Source organism: Peromyscus eremicus, chromosome 1 (assembly GCF_949786415.1).
Source record: "Peromyscus eremicus chromosome 1, PerEre_H2_v1, whole genome shotgun sequence".
Taxonomy (NCBI): Eukaryota; Metazoa; Chordata; class Mammalia; order Rodentia; family Cricetidae; genus Peromyscus; species Peromyscus eremicus.
The window spans coordinates 55,914,715-55,927,196 of NC_081416.1; the positions used below are offsets into that span (position 1 = coordinate 55,914,715).

At 51.6% G+C, this 12,482-nt stretch overlaps 1 protein-coding gene across 1 annotated transcript in view; it reads left to right on the top strand.

Moving 5' to 3' along the window:
* Positions 1 to 446: 446 nt before the first annotated feature.
* The window catches only part of Syt12 (synaptotagmin 12), a 29,376-nt gene continuing 17,340 nt past the window's right edge, over positions 447 to 12,482 (top strand). The window contains exons 1-2 of the mRNA XM_059249084.1: positions 447 to 624; positions 8,898 to 8,954. Coding sequence (XP_059105067.1) covers positions 8,921 to 8,954 — 34 coding nt within the window. The 5' untranslated portion in view covers positions 447 to 624; positions 8,898 to 8,920. The remainder of the gene's footprint in view (positions 625 to 8,897; positions 8,955 to 12,482) is intronic.

Here is a 12,482-nt window from a genome sequence, read left to right on the forward strand (position 1 = left end):
ATCATAATTCAATCATGGAAGGGAGTATTAGCCATTCGGAGAAGGGGGCACTGCTGGTTGCTCTGCCCGCTGGTCTGCTTTCTTGTGGCTCCCTTGAGTCCGCTTTACAGATAAAGAAACTGAGGCCTACAAGGAGAACAATATAAAGGGGGCGGGGGCGCCCCTGGTGGGCACGCCAGGCTCCCCATCACACGTCCACGGGCTCGCGATTGCGAGATTGGGGTTGGTCACCCCCACCAAGACCCTCCTGCGCTTGGGGATCTCCGACTCAGATCCTCGCAGCGCTGCTCCGCTCCCTGGAGCAGAGAGCTCTCGGGGTTGTCGCTTTAAATTCAAGAAGGAGCGGGCGGGCGGGCAGGCGGGCGAGCGCGAGGGAGCGCGCGGCGGGCTCCTGGGAGCGTGCCCGGACTGCGGCGCTGCTCCATTCGGCCGCCGGGCCCCGCGGAGCCCCCGATCTGTGAGGCGCAGCTCCAGCGCGAGGCGGGTGCCTGCGACACTGCAGGGGTGGCGTAGCGGCTGGCAGTCCGGAGCCTGTGCTAGCCAACGGCGGGAGGCTGGCACTGGAGCAGCCGAGCAGAGCCGGAGCCCCGGAGTCGGACCCGCGGCCCCAGAGAAGAACCCGGGGTGAGTACGCACCCCAGCCCAACCCCAGAGCGCGGCAGGCACGCGCGCCCTGGGCACGGACGGACGCACGCAGTCCCTCTTCTTGCGCCCGGCACCCAGGGCCCCTCACACTCCGTGCGTCTGCACCCCCACGCCGCGCTGGCACACCAACGCGGGACACAGAGCACGCCGGGCGCCCTTCCCCGGCCCAGCCACTCCGCGCACTGCGCATCGCCTGGCGCCGGCTCGCCCGGCCCCCCCGTGTGCACACACGCGGTTCACCCCGCTGTTTACACGCCTCCCCTGAGCCCGCACACCGCACACACCCCTCACTTTCACACTCAGCACTTTGGCTGTGCTAACTGTCCATGCCCGGGCCTTACATCCCTTTGGGGGGGGGGCCTGGTCAGTCCCTCCCGCAACTTCCAGTCCCCAGATATCCTGAGGTGTGTGAGGATCGGTAGGAACTGTCATCATCGTAGGGAGTGCGTCGCATTTCATCTCCAGGAGGCCTGGGAAGGAAGGCTGAGAAAAGAGCCTAAAGGGACCTTCAGCTTCCTTGAGGCTGTATGTAGACTGGGGCTGAACATGGGGCCAGCAAACTGCACTGTGGGTGAAGGGACCCTGAGCCTGTCTCTGATGGTCACGGTGCTGCTAAGTGACTGTGTCTTCCCTCACAAAAAGTGAGTCCACATCCGTAGGCAAGACCCTGGGAAACTTTCACCTGGACTGTCAAGCCAGGGCGTCGGGTTTGAAGAGCTGCAGCAGTAGTCCCTCTTATTAGAAACGAGAAAAGGAGACCCACCTAGGTGTTAATGCGGCCCACCCAGTAAGGCTAGGACAGGAACAATTACCGCCATCCTCATAGGGTAATCTGAAATCTTTCTCAAGCAGTCCGGAAAAGTGGTGACTCCCAGCCTGGGGTCCAAACCTGGCCTCAGCCTACTAAGTGCTTGCTAGTGACCCTGGGCAAGTCACTTCTCACCCTTAGCGAAGCTGGAGCCTCAGCTGCTGGGCCACCCTCCCCCCATTTCCAGGGCTGCAGGGAGATCTCCGGAGCCAACACGAAGCAAGCCCTTGGTACCATGCTGGCACACAGTAGGTGCCCAGTGTCAGCTGCCACCCACCCCCAGCCAGTCTGTACTGTGGTTTCTGCGGGTGTCTGGGGGATGGCACCAGGACGTGGTTATCTCAGAAAGTGTTGTGGGGGAGGGACGCACTTGCAAAGGTTTTCAAACCTAAAGGTCCCTGAAGAAACTCACAGCCTGGAAGACGGAGGCTCCCCCATACAGCCCCTCCCATCCTTCTTTTTACCTGCTGGTGTCAAGGTAGAGATAAAGGGAGCCACCACCGTGCTGGTCATGTTCTGAGGACAGTGAGCAAGAAGGAAGTGAGGTACAGAAAAGAGGCGCAGCTCAGGGTCCCTGGTTCTTCACACAGAATTCCTGGAAAGCCATTTCCTGACAAGCTGAGGAGGGAGCCTCTGCCATGGTCAGATTCCAGCACAGCAGACTGCTGGTGCTTCCCAGCCCTCCCAGTGGCCTTGCAGTCAGCAGTCAGCATGGTGGCCCAGTGCCTAGGCCCAGAGCCATTCTTCACTGATAGGGAGCCCAAAGTAGCTATGCTGGGATGTGTGTGACCTCCATCTTCCTCATCTATGAAACAAACGAGGATGCAGCAATTTATTCAGTCACCGGGTCTGGTGGGTACCAGTCATGCACTGGGCTTCGCTGGTACCCAATGTTGGAAGAAAGTATTGGGGAGGGTACTGTTAAGCAGGACTGTGATGCTCCTCTCAATGAACACTGCTCCCCCACGCAGTGGATGCTGGGACTGACTGTAGGCTGAGAAGGGGGGGGGGTGCTCAAGGAGGAGGGTGCACAGAGCTCAGATGAGGGCCCAGCTGGCCCCCGCTGTGTATCAAAAGTGGCAGCTCTGGCCACTGGCTGCCCTGGCCTCCAAATGCCTCGTCAGCATCCTAGCCCTAGCCAAAGCAGCAACCTCTGGGCTGCCAATAGAAACCCACTGGTGTTGCCTGAGGTGAGATGGAGCCAAGGGTCTCTCGGGTCGTGACTAAAGCCATTAAGAAGGGCACTTGCTGCAGAGGCAGACCTGGGACATTGTCAGCTCCCTGTGTAGTGGCTGGGCCATGTTGGACCCACTTACCACCTTCTTTGAGCCTCTCCATGCTCCTCCGCCAAGTAGGGATTATAACAAGATTTACCCAGAGTATTTGGGGGGCATGGGGAAGGAAGTTCTGGGTAAGGGGTTTGTCGCTGCTGAAGCAGAAGCCTGAGACAGACACCCACACTTGCTGGCTTTGGGCAAGTCATTTAACCTCTCTGAGCTCATTCCAAGTCTAGCTTATGAATAAGGATGTTTCCAGCAGGTTCTGAAAGTGAGTGGCAGGTGGGAGGGGCCAGGTCTGAACCAGGAGCATGAGACTCTATATATCATCATTGTCAGAACACCTGCCATCACTGGGCAGGGAGTGCAGTGCAGTTCAGACCCACTGCACTCTACCACTGTTCCTCTCCCTTTCTCTCTTCCAGCACCCAGGTAGAACCGAGGACCTCACACATACTAGACAAGCACTCACTCTGTAGATCAGGCTGGCCTAAAACTCACAGAGATCTGCCTGCCTCTGCCTCCCGAGTGCTGGGATTAAAGGCAGGGGCTCTTTCTGTGCTTTGGCCAGGCCAATAACAACTAACATTTGCCAAGCCGTCTCTTTCTTTGCCTCTCATTCCACCCTCCTGTCATCCTCACAGGTGGTCATGACCTTGAACTTCTTCCTGCCTCCACCTCTTGAGTGCTAGGACCACAGGTGTATACTACCATACCCAGTTTTATTCAGTGCTGGAGAGCCAAACCCAGGTCTTCTTGCATGCTAAGCAAGCCCTCTACCTACAGATCTACATTCCAAGTCCAGTCATGAACCCCTTTTATGGATGATACTACTGAGGCTCAGAGAGAGAGAGACTAAGAAAATTGTCTAAAGCCATGCATTGGTGAAAGGGCTCATCTGAAATTCAGAGCTGACTACAACCCTGGGGTTTCCGCTGATCGATCCCCTGCAGGATCTTGCACATTCTCTATTTCTTCCTCCCTCTACTTAGGCAGATGTGCCCTGACTTCAAGCTCTTTATGGCAGGGGGAAGCTGGGAGCTCTATCTGGGGGTATGCTGAGTGGTCATTGATCCCTTCGCAGATAACACGGTTCCCATGGCAATTGTGGAGTCTGAGCTGGGCAGCAGTGGTTGACCCCTAGCCCCCACATACACACACATACAAAAGCCAGAGGCTTGATACCCTCTGAGGTTCTGCTGGTACCACACACGCTGTAGCATGTGTCATGCTTTGCTTAGGCTTCCTTTTTCGTTGCCAGCCTGTGTCAGATGTGTCGCAGAGGCATTATGAGAATCACAGCCACTCTGGGGCAGACTGGATGCATGTGTTCACACACTGTGTTTAGTGGTGTCCAAAGCCACTTCTGCTGGGGCCTAGAGAGTCCCAGACTTCTACAGCAAGCCATTTGGAACTTACAGTTCTTAGACAACTTTTTGGAAAGCCTGTGCTTATCTTCAGTAAGACATAGTGGTTAGGAGCTCAAAGCCAAACAGCCTAGGTTGAGCACTTCGTAGCTATGTGGCACATTAACTCCACAGCACTCTGGTCTACAAAGCAGATATGATTCTAGTGCCCATTTCAATGCCCTGTAAAGAGGGTTAAACAAGGTCGTATATGCATAGATGTTTAGAACTGTGCTTGGTGCTTAGATATGCCCAGGGAGGCTGGCTGTTGTTATTATTATCTCAAGCCTAGGGCTCACTCAAGCCAAGATGGGCGAAGTCTTTTTGTCTTAGCACTGCCTCCCATCACCATGACAACTCTTATCTCATCAACTCAGGAGCAACATCAGGAAACCAGAAGCCAGCTACAAACCAACATCTGCCCTGCATCACAGGACCGCATACCCTAGGACCCTTGACTCCAAAGCCACAGGCTGGAGAGAAACCCCCCCCTCAAAAAAAAAATGCCTAAAGTTTCAGCTTCACTCTCTCACTGAACCCTGATCCCAGAGAAAGCCTACAGAATGCTTGGAAGGGTTGGTGAGCCAAGGCCCAATGTGCCTGACTCGTGTGGACATCTTTGTGTGTGTGAATTGATTACACTTAAAAGTCAACACACTAGACATGGGTGTGTGCTTGAAGACCCAACTATTCCACAGGCTAAACAAGGCACCAACAGAGCCTAGCAGTTCAAGGATAACCAGTGCACCATAGTTAGACCCTGTCTCAAAATTAGTGAGTGCTGGGGATGTAGCTCAGTGGTGGAGTGCTTGTATGCTTGAAGTCCTGGGTTCAATCCTTAACATCAAATAAAACTTAGTGTAGTGGCACATATCTGTAACCCCAGAACTCAGGAGGTGAAGACAGAGGATTGGAAGTTCAAGGTCGTTTTCAGCTACATATGGTGTTTGAGCCAAGCCTGGCTTGTGAGACTGTCTCAACAAAAAGTGAGTTAATAAATTGTTTAATTCTTAGTGGGTGTAATTCTAGCAGTTGCAAGGTAGAGGCAGGAAGGTCAGGAGTTCCAGGTAATCCTTGGCTATGTAGTGAGCTGGAGCCACCCTAGACTAAACAGGAGGCTGGTGAGACGGCTCAGAGGTGAGGGTGCTTGCTGCCAAGCCTGAGGACCGGAATTCAGTCCCTGGAGCCCACACTGGTGGAAGTAGAAAACTGACTCCAGCAAGTTGTCCTCTGACCTCTGCACATGCGCACAGACACACTAACTTACTAAATAAGTAAAATGTGGTTAAAAGTTAAGGTTCTTTTCAAACAATATTTTTTGGCCTTTCTTTTAAAAAAATGTTTTAAGATTTATTTTATTCTTTTATGTGTATGAGTGTTTTGCCTGCATGTGTGTCTGTGTACTGAATGTATGCCTGATGCCCATGGAAGTCAAGAAAGGGCACTGGATCCCCTGGGAGTGGAGTTCCAGACAGTTGTGAGCTGCCAAGTGAGTGCTGAGAATAAAACCCAGGTCCTCTACAAGAGCAGCCGGTGCTCTGAACCATTGAGCTGCCTCACTAGCCCCCCATCTGGGTTATCTTTAAAGAGATGCAGTTTCTATTGCTGTGATGAAACACCATGACCAAAGCACCTTGGGGAGGGAAGGGTTTGTTTGGCTTACAGATCATGAATCACAATCCACTGAGGGAAGCGGAGGCAGGAACTCAACCAGGGCAAGAACCCTGAGGCAGGAGCTGATGCAGAGGCCGTGAAGGAGAGCTGCAGACTGGCTTGCTCTGAACGGCTTGTTTAGTCTGCTTTCTTATAAACCCAGGACCACCAGCCCAGAGATGGCACTACCCACAATGGGCTGAGCCCTCCCACAACAATCACTAACTAAGAAAATGCCCAGGGGGCTGGAGAGATGGTGTCCAGCACTTATGAACTGCTAGGGAGCCCAGCAGTGGGGCAAGGTAACTTAGCCTTCTTTACCCTTGAGTGAAGTGAGTACAGTCGCCCCCAAAGAAAAACAGTTTAGACAGGAAGTCACTGAAGAGAACTCTTAAAAATTGTGATAGGGAACGTGAAGTGTAGCTCTTCACAGCTGATGGCTTCTGGTGTGTGTGTTTTTTGTGGGGGAGACACTGAGTTTTCTTTTCTTTCTTTCTTTCTTTTTTTTTTTTTGGTTTTTCAAGACAGGGTTTCTCTGTTTAGCCCTGGCTGTCCTGGAACTCACTTGGTAGACCAGGCTGGCCTCAAACTCAGAGATCTGCTTGCCTCTGCCTCCCGAGTGCTGGGATTAAAAGGCACGCTAAAAGGCACGCACCACCACTGCCCAGCCAGACTCGGTTTTCTTTAAGGGGCTGGTCACTGGGAGTTTAACTACGCTCCAGTGAATGTATGGGCAACACAGATTGGACTTGGTATATATTTTTTTCTTTTCTTCTACTTGGGGGGGGGTCACAAGGAGGGGGATGGACCTGGGAGGACAGGGAAGTGAGTGTGACCAGGGTGCATTGTGGGAAACTCCCAAATAATCAATAAAAATATTATGCTGGGGAAAAAAAGGAAAAAGAACTGAGTACAGATCATTCTAGTCTCTCATCCCAGAGCCTCCTCTCTCCACCCACTCAAACACATCCCCGAGCCAGATTAACTTCTTAGCAACAATAATAATGAAATAAAAAGCCGTCATCTGAGTCCAGGTAATGGCTTGTATGAGCTCCCAGGTCTTAATCTAGAATAATATAGACCCCAGTGGCTCACGGAACCCGGAAGACAAGAGTGGGCGGAGAAGAAAGCCTCCCGCTCAGGGGAGGGTTGAGGATAGAATACTGAGGGAATCCAGCCTTTTCACTTCTTTCCAAGCTACGTGGAACCTGAGTTGAGGCACTAAGTGGCCTGTCCTAAGGAGCAGTCTCGATTCCCAGCTGTTGCTTTAGGAGGGTGCTGAGGCAGGGGGGCAGAGCTGGCCAGCACCAACACCTGTTAACCCTGGAGCTTCAGGTAAACGCTGGATCATTTTTAACATAAATATGTCCCGTGTGTCTTTGGGCCTTATCCTAAAAGCGAACATGGGTATCCTGTGCGTTATCTAACAACTCCAAATGAGTTTTAGAATGCTTGAAAGAAGGGTCTGGGAGGCTGGGGAGATAGATAGCCTGGGGGGGGCAAAGTGTCCACTATGCAAAAGCAAGACGTGGCCAGACAATGGTGGCACGAACCTTTAATCCCAGCACTTGGGAGGCAGAGGCAGGCGGAGCCTTATGAGTTCGAGGCTAGCCTGGTCTACAGAGCAAGTTCCAGGACAGCTAGAGCTACACAGAGAAACTCTGTCTTGAACCCCCCTCCCCCAAAAAAAGCAACAGTAGTGTGTTGTAATTGACAAGGGAGGGAGAGGTGGAGGAGGGGAGACAGAAGACACAAAGACAGAGAGAGGACAGGTAGATCCCAGGGCTCTATCCTGACATCAACCTCTGGTTGTCACGTGTACTCACAGAGGTTAGTGTACCTCCACACACATACACATATAACATACACTGCACACACATTCAAAAAGAGGTTTTAATATCCAGACATAATGGAGCACATATGTAAGCCCAGCATTTGAGAGGTAAATGCAGGAAGGTCAGGAGTCCAAAGACAACCTTGGCTATCTAGCAAGTTCAAGGCCAGCTTGAGCTACATGAGACCCTGTTTCAGCCCCTTCCCCAAAAGGTTAAAATACCATTTTGCTTAAGACAGGGTTCCATTGTATATCCCAGACTGTCCTCAACATGATAATTTTCCTACCTCAACCTCCATATGACCATACCTGCCTGGTCTGCCTTCATCCACTGCTTTTGAAAATACCATGAACAAGAGCACCATTGGAGCTGGGCACGGTAGCACAGGATTGCAATCCCCACACTCGGGCAGCCATGGAGAGAAAATGAAGAGTTCCATGCCAGCCTGGTGAGGCCTAGTCTCAAGAAGGAGAAGGGAGAGGTGGAGAAGGAGAGAGGGGTGGGAAGCGGACAGACATGGTGGTGCACGCCTTTAGAATCCTAACACTCGGGAGGCAGAGGCAGGTGGATTTCTGTGACTTTCAGACCAGCCTGTTCCAGGACAGCTAGGGCTACATAGAGAAACTTTGTCTCAAATAAATAAAGGAGGGGACGAGGAGACTGGAGAGGTGGCTCATGGGTTAAGACTTTGGTTCAGTTTCCAGCACCCACAGGACAGCTAGCAACTATCTGTGACTCTAGTTCCAGAGGACCTGACACCCTCATCTGGCCTCCTTGGGTACTGCATGTACACGGTGCACAGTCATACATGCAGGCAAAACATTGAAGCACATAAAATTAATTTTTTTTTTATTTTAGAGGAAGAACGGGGTTGGGGATTTAGCTCAGTGGTAGAGCGCTTGCCTAGCAAGCGCAAGGCCTTGGGTTCCGTCCTCAGCTCTGGAAAAAAAAATAGAGGAAGAACATCTCACTGTGTATCCTTGGATGGCCTGGAACTTTCTTTCTAGATCAAATTGGCCTTGAACACACAGAAATTCTCCTTCCTCTGCCTCCAGAGTACTGGGATTAAAGTTGTGAACCACCACATCTGGATCAATAATAAATAAATCTTAAGAGGAGGGGACACAGGATGGTGAAGCGGAGTAGCAACTATTTTGGCCAAGTACTCTTGAGCAGCTGAGTGTGAACTCAAGTGACAGGCACACCGAAGCCACTGAGTTAGGAATATGATGCTCTGAACCCTGCTCATGGCTGATTCTATTTTCCCTTTCAGTCCCTGTCACTTCAGGGAACACCATGGCCGTGGACGTGACAGAATATCATCTGAGCGGTGAGTCTGCCAGACAAGACTTCCAAGGACCACAGCCTCAGGCAATTGTACCAAGCCTGGGGTGGGAGGTGTCAGTGGGATGTAAATAGCAGCCTTCTTTCTTAGGTCACACAGCCACGGGGACAACAACATCTGGGGGCCCGTGTGGGGTCTGCTCACCTTTTCACTACAGTGGATTCTTTCTATTGCTTTGGTTTGGTTTGTGTGTTTTTGTTATTGTTGTTTTGTTTGTTTCTTAGACATGGTCTCATGTAGTCCAAGCTGGCTTCAAAAAAAAATTGTTTTGCATTTTGTGTGTGTGTGTGTATGTGTGTGTGTGTGTGTGCATGTATGACTATGTGTGGGCATACAGAGGAAGTATGTCTGTGCACGTGTGTGTTGTGCATGTGGTGGCACTGTTGGCCACCGTCGATGTCTGGAATCACTGCACTGCTCTTCACCTCATTTGTCGAGGCGGACAGTCTTTCAGTGAACCCCGGAACTTGCTCATTCGGCTAGTCTCCCTAGAGAGCTTGCTCTGGGGAATCCCTGTCTCTGCTTTCCAAGGCGGGAGTTACAGGCGTTTGTCATGCCCACCACACCAGCGTTTGTATGGGTTCTGTGGATCCAAACACTCATCCTCATGCTTGCACGGTGTCCCGCCCACTGAGCCAGCCCTGCAACCCTGAATTCTCTGTGTAGCCAAGGATGAACTTGAACTCATAATCCACCTGCTTCTACTTGCTGAGTGCTGGGATTACAGACATGTGCCACCACACCTAGAAACATTTCTGTTTAAAAGGTTCCCTCTGTCTGAGATGATGAGGGATTCCCTGGGAGACCCTTGATGTACCATTCGCTGAGGATCAGCCTGTGGCACAGAATCTGCTCCTCTGGGGCCCCTCCTGGAATCTGTCCATGTTAGACAATGCTATACTTGCCCAGCTCAAGGATGCCGAGAGTCTGGGACTTACCCTTGCCATTCTCCAATGATTCTGTGTAGTCCTAAGCTAGTAGATGACCTGGACATTCGGTCAGACTCCCATAGCCCTGCTACCAGGTGGTGGGTGATGTCATGGCTGATGCATGGCTGTCATCTTTGTTCCAGATGTCCCCTCCCCCCAATTCACAATGAGAGGAGTGCGCCTTAGTGAGCAAAGGGACAGTAATAGGTCAGGATGTGATCTCGGATTTCCTAACTCCCTAGTCCAGCATTCCCTATCACACCAGCTCTTACTCGAGTGCGGGCCCCACTGGCCCAGGGCTGAACTTCAGGATGGGGCAGCAACCTCCTTTCTCAGTCCCCAACCAGAGAGTCTCACTTTTCATCTACAGCCCTACTGGTCTTCACACAGAGAAGGTGGTGTGGCCTTTTGACAATGTCACACAGCTCTCCCAGCTCCCAGACTTTGTACCATCCCTTGGATCTGACTATCTGCTCTGCTCTGCCTGGCTAAGCCGTTGTGTCTCAGGTGGAAATCTACAGAGAGCAGATCCAGAGCCAGACAATCAGTAGATTCTCCTCTGCTCTCAGCTCCGCCATCTGAAAAATGGGGACGTCACGGGTCTCAGGACTCAGGGAGCCAATGGGAAGAGCTTATGCAAAGCCTGGAAGTAGTGATCAGCACAAGATAAGGGAGCTATTGTTAGGCTGGGTGTGATGGTGCACACCTTTAATCCTCACACTCCAGAGACAGCGGCAGGTGGGTCTCTGTGGGTTCGAGGCCAGCCTTGTCTACATGGTGAGTTCCAGGACAGCCAGGGCTGCAGAGCTGTTGTTAGAGTCCCTCTCTCCCTCTTCTCATGTGTAGGCTTAGATTAGGTGTCACTTCCATTGACACACCCACTGTCCCTCCCGGAATTTCACAAAATCAGTCAATAAATGTGGACTAATTGTCATTCCATGTCACCTGCCTGGATTTTTCTTTCCCTGACCCTATCTCTGCCACCCCTAGCTGCCGACTATTACTGAAGATTTAGTACTCAGCACCTAGACCCTCACATGCAGGGGTGCCTGACTCTGCTGTGCCCCTGGATATGCCTATAATCCTCTTGGGACCTTGGGCCTCTCTTCTGGAACTTTAGACAGCCCCTTGTTCCTGCCTGGCCTGCTGCGGCCCAGCTGGCCAAGTGCTTTCCCATCTCACCCCCTGTTTGTGGACTCTGAGGACATTCCAGATCCTGACGTGCCTGGGCCTGGGCCCCTCTTTAGGTGTCTGGGTTGTGGTTTCAGTTGGCTCTCCGATTCTATTATATCACAGGAAAAATCTAGAATAATTAGGGGGTTCATGCTTACAGTTCCTTCAACTCTCTCTAAAACTGAAGATGACTTGAACTCCCGATCCTCCTGCCTCCGTTTCCCAAGTGCTGGGATTCCAAGCATGTGCAATCACACCTGGCACACCCTGATTGAAACACTAGCCTGGTCTGCAAACCTTTGTCCCTATGCTGTGTGATTTTTTTTTACATTGAAATCTATCATGTTGGAGAGTGATTTTATTTTTTTCTTAATGCTAGCAATGTCCCTTATCACCTGCATCCTAATGACCTAAGTTGTCATTCTCAAAAGCCAATGATGTCCCTGCCTATGACAGAACAGCCAGCCCCCGGCAGCTCCCTTGGTGGGACCTTCAGGATGTTCTCAAAGCGCCTCTGTTATAAATAAGCCGGGTGAGTCACACTAGACACAACATGTGTTGGGATTTTTCCCCTTCAAATAACACATCCTCTGGGGTGGGACCACTGAACGGGGGACGCTTGTCCCCTCCACACTCTCAGTGAGGACACTGAAGCTCAGAGAGGCCGGTGACATGGTGATGATATACCTTGCGGCCAGATGGTGCGTGTCTCAGCTGTGTGACGTTGTCAGCCCAGGTTTTCCTCTGTGACAGCGTTAAGTGCGCATTGCTGGAGAATGCCTGGCTGAAGGTCCAGCCCTGACCTTTGGACTGTTGGACTTTGGGGAGCAGAGGCAAGGCGCCCTTCTGGCCCACAGTGCCTTGTTCTCTCCCTCCTGCTGGGCTCGGGTCCTTTGTCACCACCCTCTTTCTTCTGACCCACAGCTCCTAGCTCGTGTCGCACAGGCTGCCATGCCTCTTTCTATTGTGTTTTTTCTCCTGTGTGGATGTCTTGCCTGCATGTGTGTCTGTACAGCACTAGGGTTGCAGCCATGAGCCACCACACCTGGCTTTCATGTCAGTGCTGGGGATCTGAACTCAGGTCTTCGTGCTTGTACAACAGGCATGGTACTGTCCGGGCCACCTCCTCAGCCTCTTAAGCAGTTCTTCTATAGTTGTCCCTCAGTGTCTACAGGGGCTTCATTCCTGGATGCCACCGCTGCCCAGCAAAAAAATTAACATTTTTAAATACAAATTTTGATTTTCTTTTTTAAATGTTTATTTACTGCATGTTCATTTATTTACTCATTTAATTATGGCTTGTATATGTGTGTAGGCCTGCCATGGCCCCTGTATGAAGGACAGAGGACAATTTATAGGAGTTGGTTATGTTCTTCTACCATATGGTGTCTCAGGGGTCAAACCCAGGTCA